A 15502-nucleotide genomic window follows, 5' to 3' on the forward strand; every position below is an offset into this window, starting at 1 on the left:
TTCGATCTAAAGCCAAAAGAAGAGAGCCGGAGCCAAATGTCTTGTATGCTGCCACCAGATAGAGTGAGGAGGCGGCTGGACATGATCTTGTATCATATATTTTTACAATGCTTTGAGCTTTTGCATGGCTTGTCTGGCTCAAAGTCTTCTTAGCCAAAAAAACGATGTTGGGGATTTATGCTGGAGGGAAGCACACCTCACTTGTTTGACAGGAAATAACAGCAGAGTGTGGTGTCAGCCAAACTATGAGCTAAATCACAGGCTTTTAAAAATAAATCTGAATGAAGTTATTACAACTTCCCAAGAAACAATTCTGAGCCTCTCTAGCTTCATACAATGTGGAAAACATACAGTATATCAATCTCTAAACAGAATTTTTAACTGTGATAGTATATTAACATGTGAAATGAAATGCTGTGTGTATGAGGCAATAGGAGATAGGACCCAAATGCAGACTCCAAGGTAGGACAGGTCAAACAAAGAGGACTAGTCTTAATCAATGTAAATCAACAGCTCACAGTCAGGAACTACTTTAGAAGTCAGACCAACCAAGAAAATAAAGAGAGGCAAGATCCTCAAAGAAAGGCAAGTTCAAAATATAGACTGTATATAACGTAGATGTGGTCTCAGTGACATCACCCATTGGTTTCTGAAGAGGTGTTTGAAGCCCAAAGATGGTGGCCACCATATTGGAAAAGCTGTCTCAACCATACTCTCGATCAATCTTTAAAACAAGCAAAAAGCTGGAGTTGAGTCGAGCATTTAGCTTCCTGACGAAAAGATAAAACGCATCCACCTGTCAATCAACTAAGCGCCATTAACTGTGTAAATGTATGAATAACTCTCAGCCTTAGTTTAATCAAAACAGTTGATGAGTTGTAAAAAATGTCGCCCCTGTACAGCGTGGGCCAAGAAACAAATGTGCTATCAATATTACTTCTTTTTTTTACCAGGCTGTAAAATGTGATATTCTGCTGTTTTCATGCTATTTTGAAATATGCAGCATTAGTGTTCAGAAAAGGGAACATTGTCTTCTGGCTGCAGAAGTGCATTAGTGAGAAACACTTGTTTGACAGGAAGAGATCGCACAGTGTCGTCTGAGGTTGCAAAAGCCATGAGGCCTGTAAACCCCATATACTGTATCTCACTGTCTTTTGTTTAGGGGGGTGCAATCAGCTTTTCTACACTCATGGTAAAGCCATCAAAACACATAAGGTATAAAAAATAAAGTATATGGACTACATATCTTAATTGTTGTCACAGTACATGTTGAGGATGATTAAAGTAAATCAGCAGAGAATGTAATACTTTTAGTTCAGGATTTTAAATCTATCTGCTTTTTTCTGTCCCGAGTGGGAGTAGGAGTGATAGCCAACCTTTCTTGACTTGGGAACTTGGGAAGCGTGAATGGAATTGGAGTTGAAAGATGACATTTAGAGTTCATATAGCTGCATTTGCATGAAGTATTCGTATTGTAGGGATTAATAAAAGCAATCAAGTTCCAAAGGGATCCATGATTGCAGTCTGTCTCCTTTGTTCTCCACGCACATGGTTCTCCTGTATACAGACAAAGCCTCCTGATTCTGAAAAAGTTGACAATGCTACCAGGCCTGCCAACGTAAACATAGCGATTCTGGGCATTAGTCACAAAAGGATTGTGCAGCTTAACCCTGTGCAAATGACACAAAGGGACAAGGTATGATTTAGAAAATAGACAAAGGGTTAAATGTTCTACAAACTGCATCTTTGAGCTCCAGTGCTGTTTTCATGTATTTTAATGAGCCATTATTCATTGGTGACCATTTCTCCACAAAATGAACCTAATTGCAATAAAGCATCAGATTCACAAACAGCCAAGTCAATCAATCAATTCTGTCATCTCGAGACACAGGTAAAAGACCTTAGTCTTTGTTATTAAATATTACAAAAAAGCAGGTAAAAAGACCATACTCATTATGTTACAAAAGGCAGGTAAAAGACCTTACTTATTGCTCTATTACAAAGACCCAGCTTAATCCATCGTGAACACTTTAGCAACATTTTAGCAAAAGTTACAGTGGCAAGAAAAAACTGCCTAAGAGGCGGATATCTTGAGCAAATCCAGGCTCATGACGAAACAGCCATCTACCAAAACTGCTCCGGGCTTGAAAATGGGATGGGGGAGATGGGATAAGATGCAGGAAGAGGGATAGGGAACAAGGAGGGGGGTTGGTTGTTCAGGCAGGCTATCTACCAACGATCCAGAGGAACCTAAGAGATCTCAGGAGCTCCCCAGTGCAGTTAGAGATAAATATTACTGTCATCTGAGAGGTGTGGCAGTAACTGCACCGTAGTATTTAAAAAGGCTCTCAACTTTGATGGTGATCATGAAAACAATTCCACCTCTGAATGAGGTTTTAAAAATTAAACTTCAGTAATTGTATAATACTTTGACACAACTAGAATCACTGGTGTATCAGTCAAGGGCTGTTGGAAGCTCAGCTCTACCAAAAGCACGTACACTTTAACCAAATCTGTGGAGAAGTGTGAGCTGTAAGGTGACAGGAAGAAGTGTCCCCTCTAATCTAATCATCTCCCTTAAGACATGAAAGTGCATTTCTCAGCTGAAGAGAGTGGGGGTACAGATATATTTTCTCCAAAACAAGACGCAAAACAAGCCCAAACTGAATGAGTAGGACAACTTTATAGGGGTCAGCACAATAATGCTTTGTGCAAATAACCTTGAAACTGAGTGTTTGAAGTGAATCCATTTTTAGTGAATTTGCCCCCTTGTTTCTATACAGCAAGTCTGTGTGATTAATTGTTCCACAATGTAGGCTGTAGAATGGAGTGAGGACTCAACCAGAGAAAACTCGGCCTTCAGCTTCCTGCAACATAATAACACATAAAAAGCCTCATGTTCCCCAAAGAAAACAAAGTTTTTATGAATTGAAAAGATCTTTTTAAACTGGGTTAGAAGACATGAGAGGGATGAGAATCTAATCACACCTTACCCCCAACACTTGCACAGACTCAAATCACTTCTCTCTTGCCTGTTGCAAGGTGACGCATGCACGGCCTCATATCAAAGCAGTCACTCTGCTGAAGGCTGAATGTTCAGAAGAGGTGACAGACAGCAGCAAAACCACAGCAGGTGAAGTTCACATTCATTTCCACTGTCATGTAAAACTCAATGTACTAAGCATTGCACACATAAATCTGGCAGGTGCAATTTCAACTGCTATGATTGATACAAACAATCACTGTACAGCTATTTGGATTATTTATTCTGATTGGTCAGTTAAAGCCCTCCACTGAGATTTATAGAAGACTGCTGCATACTGATCTGATGCTACAGACACAGTTTTGGTTGCAGATTACTTCTGTAATGTAGATGAATACAAAGCAAAACAGTCGTCAGGCGTTATTCAGAAGATTCCAGGATTGTATTTCAGTTCAGTATGTTCTGCCTCTTCAAGTCAGTATCTGTAGTCAGTATACCCAGTATCTGCATTTTTGCAGATACTGGGGGTTAGTAAGCTTGAGGTAGTTGGATCATCTTGTGTTCCTTTCTGTCTCTTACTGTCTGTGTGGAGAGCGGTGAAGCTGGGGAGATACATTAACTGGAGGACTGACACATGAAGTAAAAAATAAATAAAAAAAACGGAATGAAATATGTGATCTATCTTTGTCAAAGTCAGTCTGAGAAACTGGATTGACAAAAGGATGCTCCGCCTCTTCACACTGAGCCCATCTTCACTGGGGCACCGTTGAGTAACAAACATGTCAGTAGTGCATTCATACTGTACGTACAATGATGAGCCTTACCTTGATTGTAGCTTTACTCTTCAGTAAGTACTGAGTAGTCTGTTTCTTTTTGTTTTTTTTAGTACAAACATTTTAAGCTTCCTTACAGTTAACTACAAATCGTTTTTCATGTTGTCCCCCTTCAGGTCGGCTGTCTGTCTCAGTGTCTGAGTTTCACACCATGGATGCTCAACCTGGTGAAGAAGTCACACTGCTGTGCTCCAATTTCACCCTTTTCCCCTTGCACATAGCCTGGTTCAGACTGAACAGCACATTCAACACCAGCAAAATCTCCTCTCTGTCCAACGCCGATGAGAAAGCTTCTTTCTTTGGTGAATTTCAAAACAGCAGCTTTGACGTGACATCCAACAGCACTCATCTGTTTCTCAAGATGAAACAAGTGGATTTTAGTCACTCTGGACTTTATTTCTGTGGATTTACCTCAGAAGGAAATTCAGTTATTGTAAGTGCAACGTACTTCAAAGTTCAAGGTAAGATGGTATTTCTTTGTTGCCTTTTTTTAATCGATGGAAACAGATTCTTAGACAAAATAATGACATGTCTTATAATTTCTCTCGCAGAAGCATTCATTGGTAGAGACAGCTATCTAAATATGATCCTGGGTGCTCTGGTTGTTTTCCTCTCTGCTGTCATCTTTACTCTGGTTGTACTCATCAGAAAGCCTCAAACAGGTATTTATGTGCTATCATTTGGACTGCAAATGCAAAACTTTCTGTGAACCACAAAGTATTAACAGTAATATTAAGCAGCAGTTTATTGACAGGATGTTCTGCTTCTGTCATTTAGCACGTAAAGAGGACCAGGATCCACAGCAAAGTGAGGTATTACATTTTTTGGCTTAGATTAAAGGTGCACTATGTAGATTTTGTAGTGAAATTTGAATGTTTGAAAAGTGAAACAATTTTTATATTTTCTGAACTAAAGACACAAACTTTATACCCAGGAAAAAATGGGTGCCTGGAACCCTGTTTGGAGCTAAAAAGCTACCAGGATAGTTATGTTTTCAATGTTGCAGGCCCACCACCATAACTTCCCGCTTAGCATTTTATCTTCAAACAGTGTTACAGGGACCAAATGTTCCTCTGAGGAGAGTTTGTGTAAAGAGTTGTGAATATATACCACCTGTACACTTCTCCAACTTTCACATTTCTCTACCAAAACTCCACAGTGCACCTTTAAGTTTGACTGAAGTCTATTTCTTTACGTTTTCTGCTTCATTTATCTTTTCATGTCGTGTTTGATTTACAGAATGTGGCTTCTGAGGACGTGAATTACGCAGCGCTGAGTTTTCATCCAAAAGCAAAAAGCAGAAGAAGGCCTGCAGCTGAAAACGAGCTGGAGACACATGTTCTTTATTCAACAACCAGATAGACTTTCCAAATCTGTTTGGTTTCAAACTGTAAGGATAGAGTTTCTCTCCATATACCATTGTCTACTCTCTCCTTTCTTTTGAAGTTTGAATCTTTGGTCAAAGATTACAGCAGCCAGTAAAGACATGGATGTCCTTTGTACTATTTTTTTTCTTGCATAACAGCACTGTGCTTTAGATTTGCTGAAAATGAAACTTGATTAAAAGACAGCAGGAATTTGTTTGGGGGACACACAGGCAGGGAAGAGTTGGTGTTCTATCTGCATACAATGCCCTATCCTCTGCATCTGGGATGCTAACCTTTTATGTGTGAAGTGGATGGACCCCAGAGAAGTGTCCATGTGCACCATTGTAAATTTGAGAGGCATGGAGTACAAAGACCAAAAAGTGGGGAAAGGGGAGCTAAAGCATTTACCAATAGCACATTGTACGACATTATTAGAGTAAAAAAAAATGGTTTTTTTTAAATCCAGGCAGCCTGTACAAGGTTTAGTTGTTAAAGTTAAGAAGGGGGGGCTTTTCAAATAAAGTATGTAAATTGTTGAAGTTTGAATCATATTAAAACATAGAAAAAACAACTATGTGGTTGTTGTGTTTTAAAGAAAACGTCTTTGGCTTTTTTGTGTCTGTCAGAGGAACCACCGAAAGACTGGCCTGCAGTTGCATGCTTATGCGCCAGTGTCTGACTTGCAAGCAACAGCAATTAAAATAGGAAATGAATTTCATCTTATCAAACCATCCAAACCACCAGGCTCTGAGCTGTACATGTTCACCACATACAGACCACTGCAAAAGTCAGTTCCCATGCATCTACAGTACCACTATCACATGCACCCAGTTTCTCAGTACAGCTGTGAGTGTACTAATAAAAAGCTTCACACCACAACAACCAGCTTTTGAAAGCACCCTTAGGCTTATTTTAAAACTGAACCTTTTCTTTTACTTTTGTTAAAGACTTATAGATGTCTGATCCAAAAGTTGAAAGTCTCTTTAAGCTAGGCCTGATCCTAGCTACTGATATTCATTAAATGTTCATTAAATGCAAAATTTAAATTTGGACAAGTCAAACAGTCTTGAAAATCTGTCAAAATCAAGCACTTTATATGTATCATGGCTAAACACGGTTTGAATGTGTCTGCACATAAAAGATGTCAAAGTGTTGTGCTGGGTGTTGCTGATGTTAGCAGTGCTAGCACCTCCAGCCCTTCAGTCCTAACTGTACTGGTTATCTGCCATTTTAACTTATATAACAATTACTGACTCCCGTTGAAATTTATCTTAATCTGTGAATAGAAGTATCCCATTTGGGACAATAAACTATCTATCTACATAAAGCTTTATCTCCATTTTCGTTAACAAACCCCTGCGGAAACGCTCCACACCATGCTGTCCGGCCACTGTGCTCGTTTACATCCAGGTAGTAGAGCTTTGGCAGTAGCCATTAACCAGAGCTGAATTTTATGTTGATTGAGATGCTGTTATGTACAATACATTTAACAACCTCAAATCACATAGTTAGAAGGCCATTGACAATTTGGCATTTTTGGTTTGGTCATTTTTATAACCTAAACAAAACGTGTGTATGATCACACAACCTGATTTCTGCTTCATTTGAAGATCCTTGCAGCATATATCATCTTTTTGCATCTTATTTAAAACATATGAAGGACCTAAGCTAGTGAAGAAACTTTAAATGGTGTCACGTTGTTGTGTTGTCAGGCCACGGCTGAATAAATGGAAGAAAGATAATCTACAGTCTGGTTCACGATTTTCTCATTGAACATTTACAGAACAGAAACACCACCACTTAACACCATTCATCTACACTAGAACTATCACATGCACTCAGTTTCTCAGTACAGCTGTGAGTTTTGCTAGAATGTACTTAACACATAGCTTCAAACCACAACAATCAGCTTTTTAAAGCTACTCATCATAAAAGAAGAAGGCGTGCAGCTGAAAATGAGCTGGAGACACATGTTCTTCATTCTTATTGTAAAAACTGAACCTGTTTTAACCACAGTTAACTTTTGTTAAAGACCCTGGAAATTGCTCCAAACTAATGTCTGATCCAAAAGTTGAAAGTCTCTTTAAGCTAGGGCTGATCCTAGCTACTGATACTCCTGTTCATTAAACGCAAATTTAACTTTGGACAAGTCAACCAGTCTTAAAAAATCTGTCAAAATCAAGCACAATACAAACAAACATGGCTAAACACGGTGTGATTGTGTCTGCACATAAAAGATGTGAAAGTGTTGTGCTGGGTGTTGCTGATGTTAGCAGTGCTAGCACCTCCAGCTCTTCAGTCCTAACTGTGCTGGTTATCTGCCATTTTAACTTGACATAATATATGCTTCCTTGCAGGAGGTCTGTTGTATAAAGAGAGACCTCAGTCACACACAACTAGAGCACAATGAGGAACTGTATCTTGATAACAGCTTCACTTCTCTGCAGCCTCGGTAAGTGGTTAACTCCTCACCTGTAACTGAAGTCATTACTTTTAAAACAATAAATAAAACGAAAAGTTTGAATTCCTACTGTCTTCTCAGTTTAAGGATTAACACTTCTGTTTGTTTCAGTTTGGATCTCCGTCTCAGGTTTGAAGTCTCAGACTGTGGAGGTCCAGTCTGGTGATGAAGTCACAATGCAGTGCTCCAACTTTTCCATCGTTCCCTCACAGATCATCTGGTTCAGACTGAACAGAAGTGAGCCTCGCTGCATCTCCCATATGTTTAGGTCTTTTGAACCTGCTACATTCTGCAGTGGATTCAAAGATGGAAAATTCAACATGACATCAAACATCTCCACTGTCTTCCTCAACATCAAACAAGTGGATTTGTCCGACTCTGGACTTTATTTTTGTGGATATTATGTGAGCAGAAATCCACTGATTGTTGATGCAACATTTTTAGAGGTTCAAGGTAAGTTCCCTTTAAAGTTTGGTCCGTCTTTTTATTGATGATGGAATCAAATGAACCTGATAAAAGGTAAAGAACTTTGAGATATAGGCTTAAAATGTACAGAGTCTAATTAAATGATCTTTTTTTTGTAGAAGTGAATTATGAAATGACAAAGCTGGTGAACGTGGTCCTGGTTGGTCTGGTGGTTGTCATGGTGATGATCGTCATTTGTCTGTCTGTTAAAATCACATGGCTTCACAAAGGTAATCGTATTTAGTTTTGTTGTAGATTTCCAAATGTACCCTATAAGAGACAAAACCACAGAGTCCTATTCTCAAAACTGCATCAAAAACAGTGTTGTGCCATGTTGTACACTGAAGTTGACCACACATTGTTTCCCTCATGTAGCTCATGAACAGGACCCACAACAGGACGAGGTAATGTTTAATGTGTCACTAGCTTTGCAGATTCAAGTGCTTAATTTAACAAGCTGGAAATGATTTAGTCTTCTTATGTGAGAAGAGTGACTGAAAAAACTTCTATTCACAGAATCTTGGCGCAGACGGCCTGATCTATTCGGCTGTGACTATTCATCCAAAAACCGAGCGAAACCTCAGGCCTGACCCCGACAGAGAAGAGGATAAGAGTTGTATTTATTCAGGCACCAGATAGACTCAGGAAGCACCTGCAACCGCAGCTAAAATAAAAAATAGGAACTGATGCTTTATAATTAATGTGATGGTGTGTTTTAATGTGGTTGCTAGAAGTACAAGACAAATTCAAATAATGTTGAGAGTGAACCTGAGCAAACCACTAGGCAAAACACGTTGTTCATTCCTCATAATTATCAAATAGAAACCTCTTTGTGATGATGAATGATCCTACATCCTCCCCACACCACAAACAAACTGTTGGGGATACATTTTTGGTCTGACTCTCCTTTCTTTGTCAATGCAATGGTCATCCTATCGTTGTTATGCTGACGATACACAGGTTTATCTGTCCAATGAACCATGTGAATGCAATAAGCTGGCATCCAATCATTCTCATTCGCTGCATAACTGATGTAAGAGACTGGATATCACAAAATATCCTTTTGATAAACTCTGATAACACAGAAGTTATCTAGTTCAAGGCCATGTATGTTAAAGGTTTATTTTGGGGGGTTTTTAAGCCTTTATTGTAAAGATAGGACAGTGGATAGAGTCAGAAATCAAGGAGAGAGAGAGAGAGTGGGGAATAACATCCATAGGTTGGACTTGAACCCAGGCCGTCTTGGAGCACCACAGCCTCAACATATGGTCTGCACGGACTAACCACTAGGCTACTGGCGCCCCATGACTCCCCTTTTTTAATTTGCAGTCAGCAGATGGTTGTTCAACATGAGTCTAGTTCTACTTAAGGTTGCTGCCTCTTTTGTTTTGCCATTTTAACTTTGCTAAATGTTGCTTAGTTTTGTGCTCATGGTGGATTAATGTTGGATCTTTGTAAATAAAATACGGTCTAGACCTGCTCTTTTTGTAAAGTGCCTTGAGATAACATTCCTTATGAATTGACCCTTTACAAATAAAGACTGATTGATAGATTGATTTCCTTTGTTCCTCCTTTGACTTCAGTGTGTGTTTTTTAATTTAAATAGTTTCTAAAATTGCAGCTGAATTCTCATAGTGAAAATGTTGTAGGCCATTGCTGCATGTTTGTTGGCTGAGACACTGACCGACTATAACGTTAGTCTCAGAGATGAAGCGTGTGATTGTTTTTAAGTAAAACAGGATCCACTACAAACACTGAGGACTGTCTACATTGTCCTATAATGAGAGTTTGATAGAGGTCTGCAACAGGAATGTTAAACGTTTAGTGATCATTTCAAATATATTAATTACAATTGTATGAAATAGAACTTCTTACATGAACAGGGTCGTCAAACAGATTAAACACAAGCACTGAAGTTACACATCCTCACAATCTTCCCCCATTACGCCTCTGTTTCTTTCTCTGATGGCGGATGGGGGCTTAATGACTTTGCCCCACCTTCATTACTTCTCAAGTCATCAGTGGTGCTCAGTCTTCTAACTCACTCGCTGTATTTTACTTTACTGCCACTGGCCAAGTCTTACAAGTGAAATCATAATCAGAAGTTGTTTTAATTAATCATTGTCAATGATTCACAAATATATTATCATGTTATGACTTTACCTGGTGGGGCACAATCATGATCTCATCATGAAGAATACAGGGGCATCCCTGTTAGCATCGGCCCATTGGGTTAACAATTTAAAAATGAACGTACTCACCCTAACTTCTCATCTGGGCTTTAATTTAGCAGTAATGAATTAAAACAGTATTGTGTGTTGCATATTTGGGCACCGATGGCCCAGTGGTTAGGTCGCACATCCCATGTACGGAGGCTAAACTCCTCTTCTCAGTAGCCGTGAGTTCGAATCCCACCTCGGCCCTTTGCTGCATGTCAACCCCCACTCTCTCCTCCCCACATTTCCTGTCTGTCTTCAGCTGTCCTATTCAATATAAGCAGCACAGAACGAGAAAACAAACCATGGGGTTAGAACATTAGTGTGGTCAGATGATGGGGCCTGTTTCAGATTCTAAGGGTAACATCAGTGAAGCAGGGTTACCCATGCTTTACTGTCATTGCTCACAGAGACTTAAATATCAGCCCCTACACACAAAGGTGTTAAATGTCTAAAGTCTGGTTAAAAATGCTTCAAATATGTGAATCCATTCTCTGTGGATATTTAAAACAGAGCCATACAATGCTGCAGCAGGTGCAGCTCCTTTCCACCTCCACCTGATATTTCAGCTAAACTATTTATTTTTAACTGTGATATGAACCTGAACTACTTTTGTTTGAAATGAAAAGTTGATGTAGTCATTGTTTCCTCATCATGGCTTGACTTCTACGACCGTCAAACTGAAGAAACTTCAGACATGATGTAGGCTGTATATTGTTTTAAATGTATTTTCACAATACCACTTTGGCCTGTTTTGACTGATGTTTACAGCCACAGTTCATAATTTGTTAGTCACAATAGATGAACATGATTTTTATTCCCCTGTATGATGGTTGACTTTTTAGTTGGATAAAAAATGCATTTCATCAATAAGGTTCTAAGAAAACACCTAAATGCAACTCAAGGCTTTTATCACCAGAGGGCGCTGTTTCCCAGATTCTAAGGTGTAAAACTGTTAGTGAGGAGGACTTTCTCAGTTTGAGGAGAAAATGGAGAACTGTTCTTCAAACAAATATATTATTTAAATTAAATGATCAATCTACGCACACTTTTAATGTAAATACTGAACACTCTACCTCATGTAAATTAACCCATCTGTCACATTTTATTATCATGTTACTTCAGCATCTTTTTGCACTACTCACCACTGCACTGTTTCTTATTTAGTCTTGTACATATTCGTGCTTATTCGTGTTTATTGTTGTACATAAGAGAGCACAGTTCACCGAAGTTAAATTCCTTGTGTGTGTTAGTGTGTGCAATGTGTTTATGCTATAATGGCCAGGTAACACTTCAGTGTCGCCAGCAGGAGGCAGTGTGGCGCTGGGCTTCTCCCATGCATGGACTCTCGTTGTTCTGCTTCCTCAATGTAGGGAGGAAGCTGAACTGAAAAGATGCACAGTTGTCTGTCTCGTACTTTTCTTCTGTTTATACAGGTTTGTATGATTAAAACACACATATATAAATAATGGTTAACACAAAGGAAACACGCTACATTAGTAAATGTAGTTGAACTTAATGTGTTTGTGAACAAGTAGAGACGATGCTAACGTTACCGCGTGCGGTCCAAGATGGCGCCGGCGATCATCACGTCTTTTTTGTTGATTTAAATTAGCTCCTGCACATCTCATTTCGAAACAGATATTATATTAACAATGTGAAGAAGTGTTCTGAAGGTTATGGCTGGTGTTGTTATTGTCATATGTGTATGTTTTCAATGTTATAAGGAGTTGCAGTTGTCAGTCTTCAGTACTAGGAGCAATGTGCTAGTCTCTCTTTATTTACACCTGTGAGTAATGTTACATTAAGGGAACTTTTAATAGCCCGGGAAATTATCCAGGTGAGGTAAATATTTTCGAAGTAGTTTTAGATTATTTAGCAGAAGCCGGAAATATGAGTTTTATGTTGAAGACAAGATATGGAGTTGGTCGACAGTTTGTATTGTGTTTATTTGTGATGTTGTGAATTCTGTATTAATGATGCAATATTAGAATACAAAGCACAAAGTGTCAGAAAATGAAGCATTTATTTTGAATACTGATTAATAAAACTCTACGGAGAGAAGCTGAACTGAAAAGAAGCACAGTGGCCTGTCTCATTCTTTTCTTCTGTTTATACAGCAATCTTATCTGCATATGGGATCTCAGTTTGAGACCTGTAACATAAGCATACCTGGCCAATAAAGCTAATTCTGATTCTGAAAACTGGTTTGCATTGTTAAGTGTTGGTCTTAGGTTGTCAGCCACAAATAGATGTGTTTTGATTAACGTTGATACTAATGACAATGTTTATGACTTTTTAATCTGACTGAGTTACAGCATTTTATCCTAAATTAAGAAATATGTCTTAAACTTTAGGGGCCTATTTTTTGTAAATTCAGTTAGCTCCGCCAAAACAAACAAAATGACCCCTCACTCAATCACTTCCGGGTCACTTTCTGCATTTGGTACGTTCCCTTTAGGTCAAGAATCTGTACTTTGTAAAAGTGTTCTGCCACTTGTGAATTTGTATCAGTGATTGTTAAAGTGTTTTGATTTTGGAATTTTGTTTTATAAAATGTAAAAAACGTTTTTCAAAATGTAAATTTGTCTCAGATTTTGTAAAAGTGTTTCTCACTTTGTCATTTTGTTTTGCACTTACCAGCCACAATATTAATAATAATATAATGCGGCCTCGTATTTCAGCAAAAATACCATAATAATAATGGCTATCAAAAAAACAAAAACTATGTAAAGACAAGAAACTTTCAATGGATTCTAACTCCTCATGTCCCTGGCTGTGGTCCAGAGAAATATCAGCAGACTTTACTGTATAGTTTTTGAGGTAATCAAAGTTAATTTCTGTTCAAATTGCATTGAGTCGTTTTAAATGTGTAGTAATGATTATTTTATTTTGAATAATCTGTGACAGGTGACAAGAAACTTTCAATGGATTCTAACTCCTCATGTCCCTGGCTGTGGTCCTGAGAATTTTAACCAGATTTTACAGTATAGCTTTTGAGATAATCCAAGATAAAGTCTGCTAAAATTGCATTGAATCGCTTAGATATTTTAGTCGTATTTGATAATTTATTTTGAAAAATCTGTGACAATTGACAAGAAACTTTCACTGGATTCTAACTCCTCATGTTCCTGGCTGTGGTCCTGAGAATATTCTGCAGATCTTACTGTATAGTTTTTTAAGATAAATAAAGGTAAAGTCTGTTCATATTGCATTAAGACGTTTGCATATTTTAGTCATATTTGATATTTTATTTTGAAAAACTGTGTGACAGGTGACGAGAAACTTTTAATGGATTCTAACTCTTCATGTCACTGGCTGTGGTCCTGAGAATTGTAATTAGATTTGACTCTATAGTTTTTGAGATAATTCAAGGTAAAGTCTGTTCATATTGCATTAAGACGTTTGCATATTTTAGTCATATTTGATATTTTATTTTGAAAAATCTGTGACAGGTGACAACACACTTTCACTAGATTCTAACTCATCATGTCTCTGGCTGTGGTCCTGAGAATATTCACCAGACTTTACTGTATAATTTTTGAGATAATTAAAAGTAAGTTCTGCTCAAATTGCATTAAGACGCTTTGATATTTTAGTCATATTTTATCTTTTATTTTGAAAAATCTGTGACAGGTGACGAGTAACTTTCACTAGATTCTAACTCCTCATGTCCCTGGCTGTGGTCCTGAGAATATTCAGCATATTTTACTCTATAGTTTTTGAGATAATTCAAGATAAAGTCTGCTAAAATTGCATTGAGTCGCTTTAAATGTGTAGTAATGATTATTTTATTTAAAAAAATCTGTGACAGGTGACAAGAAACCTCCACTGGATTCTAACTCCCTGTGTCCCTGGCTGTGGTCCTGAGAATATTCAGCATACTGTATAGTTTTTGAGATAATTCAAGGTAAAGTCTGCTCAAACTGCATTAAGACGCTTTGATATTTTAGTCATATTTGGTCTTTTATTTTGAAATATCTGTGACAGGTGACAAGAAACTTTCAATGGATTCCTATTCCTCATGTCCCTGGCTGTGGTCCTGAGAATTTTCAGTAGATTTTACTCTACAGTTTTTGAGATAATCAAAGTTAATTTCTGTTCAAGTTGCATTTAGTCGCTTTAAATGTGTAATAATGATTATTTTTATTTTAAAAACTCTGTGACAAGTGACAAGAAACTTTCAATGGATTCTTGTTCCTCATGTCCCTGGCTGTGGTCCTTATAACTGTCAGCAGATTTTATTGTATAGTTTTTGAAATAATTAAACGTAAGTTCAGCTCAAACTGCATTAAGATGCTTTGATATTTTAGTCATATTTGATCTTTTATTTTGAAATATATGTGACAGGTGACAAGAAACGTTCAATGGATTCTTGTTCCTCATGTCCCTGGCTGTGGTCCTGAGAATTCCCGCTAGAATGTACTGTATAGTTTTTGAGGTAATCAAAGTTAATTTCTGTTCAAATTGCATTGAGTCGCTTTAAATGTGTCGTAATGATTATTTTATTTTGAAATATCTGTGACAGGTGACAAGAAACTTTCAATGGATTCTAACTCCTCATGTCCCTGGCTGTGGTCCTGAGAATTTTAACCAGATTTTACAGTATAGCTTTTGAGATAATCCAAGATAAAGTCTGCTAAAATTGCATTGAATCGCTTAGATATTTTAGTCGTATTTGATAATTTATTTTGAAAAATCTGTGACAAGTGACAAGAAACTTTCACTGGATTCTTGTTTCTCATGTCCCTGGCTGTGGTCCTGATAACTGTCAGCAGATTTACTGTATAGTTTTGAGATAATTCAAGGTAAAGTCTGCTCATATTGCATTGAGTCGCTTCAATATTTTAGTCATATTTGATCTTAAATCCTAAATCCTTGTAGAGACCTGCATCATTTTTCGAGTGGTGGCTGGGTCTTGCTTGACTGGGGTTTTGTAAAAGACGGCTCACTTGAGCGGTTCTAGAGGTAGGGAGATGATTAGGGTCCCCAATGTATGTCATAACCATAGTGATTTTTATGATCAGGACCTTAAAGTTGTTCAGAAAAGTTTACATCACATGTCAAAAGAGTAAAGTGATATCCAGTTGTTTCATAAACTATACTCATACCTAAGTGTGCCCACACAGATCTACACTTATTTCCTTGATTTTACTCTGAAACTAGGCGCGACATGT

General features: G+C 37.9%; 1 protein-coding gene across 2 annotated transcripts; it reads left to right on the forward strand.

The window, feature by feature from the left end:
* Nucleotides 1-5100: 5100 nt before the first annotated feature.
* LOC132958776 (uncharacterized) lies at nt 5101-9631 on the forward strand. 2 transcript variants are annotated; one of them, XM_061031816.1, is made up of 6 exons: nt 5101-5206; nt 7541-7635; nt 7756-8097; nt 8229-8345; nt 8485-8513; nt 8626-9631. In XM_061031816.1, the coding sequence occupies exons 2-6, from the start codon at nt 7590-7592 to the stop codon at nt 8746-8748; spliced, it is 657 nt and encodes a 218-aa protein (XP_060887799.1). In that variant the 5' UTR covers nt 5101-5206; nt 7541-7589; the 3' UTR covers nt 8749-9631. The 2 variants fall into 2 exon arrangements, with proteins under 2 accessions (XP_060887799.1, XP_060887800.1); XM_061031817.1 differs by having other exon boundaries at nt 7774-8097.
* The last annotated feature ends 5871 nt before the right edge of the window (nt 9632-15502 follow it).

The sequence above is a fragment of the Labrus mixtus genome, chromosome 23 (genome assembly GCF_963584025.1).
Source record: "Labrus mixtus chromosome 23, fLabMix1.1, whole genome shotgun sequence".
NCBI classification, from domain to species: domain Eukaryota; kingdom Metazoa; phylum Chordata; class Actinopteri; order Labriformes; family Labridae; genus Labrus; species Labrus mixtus.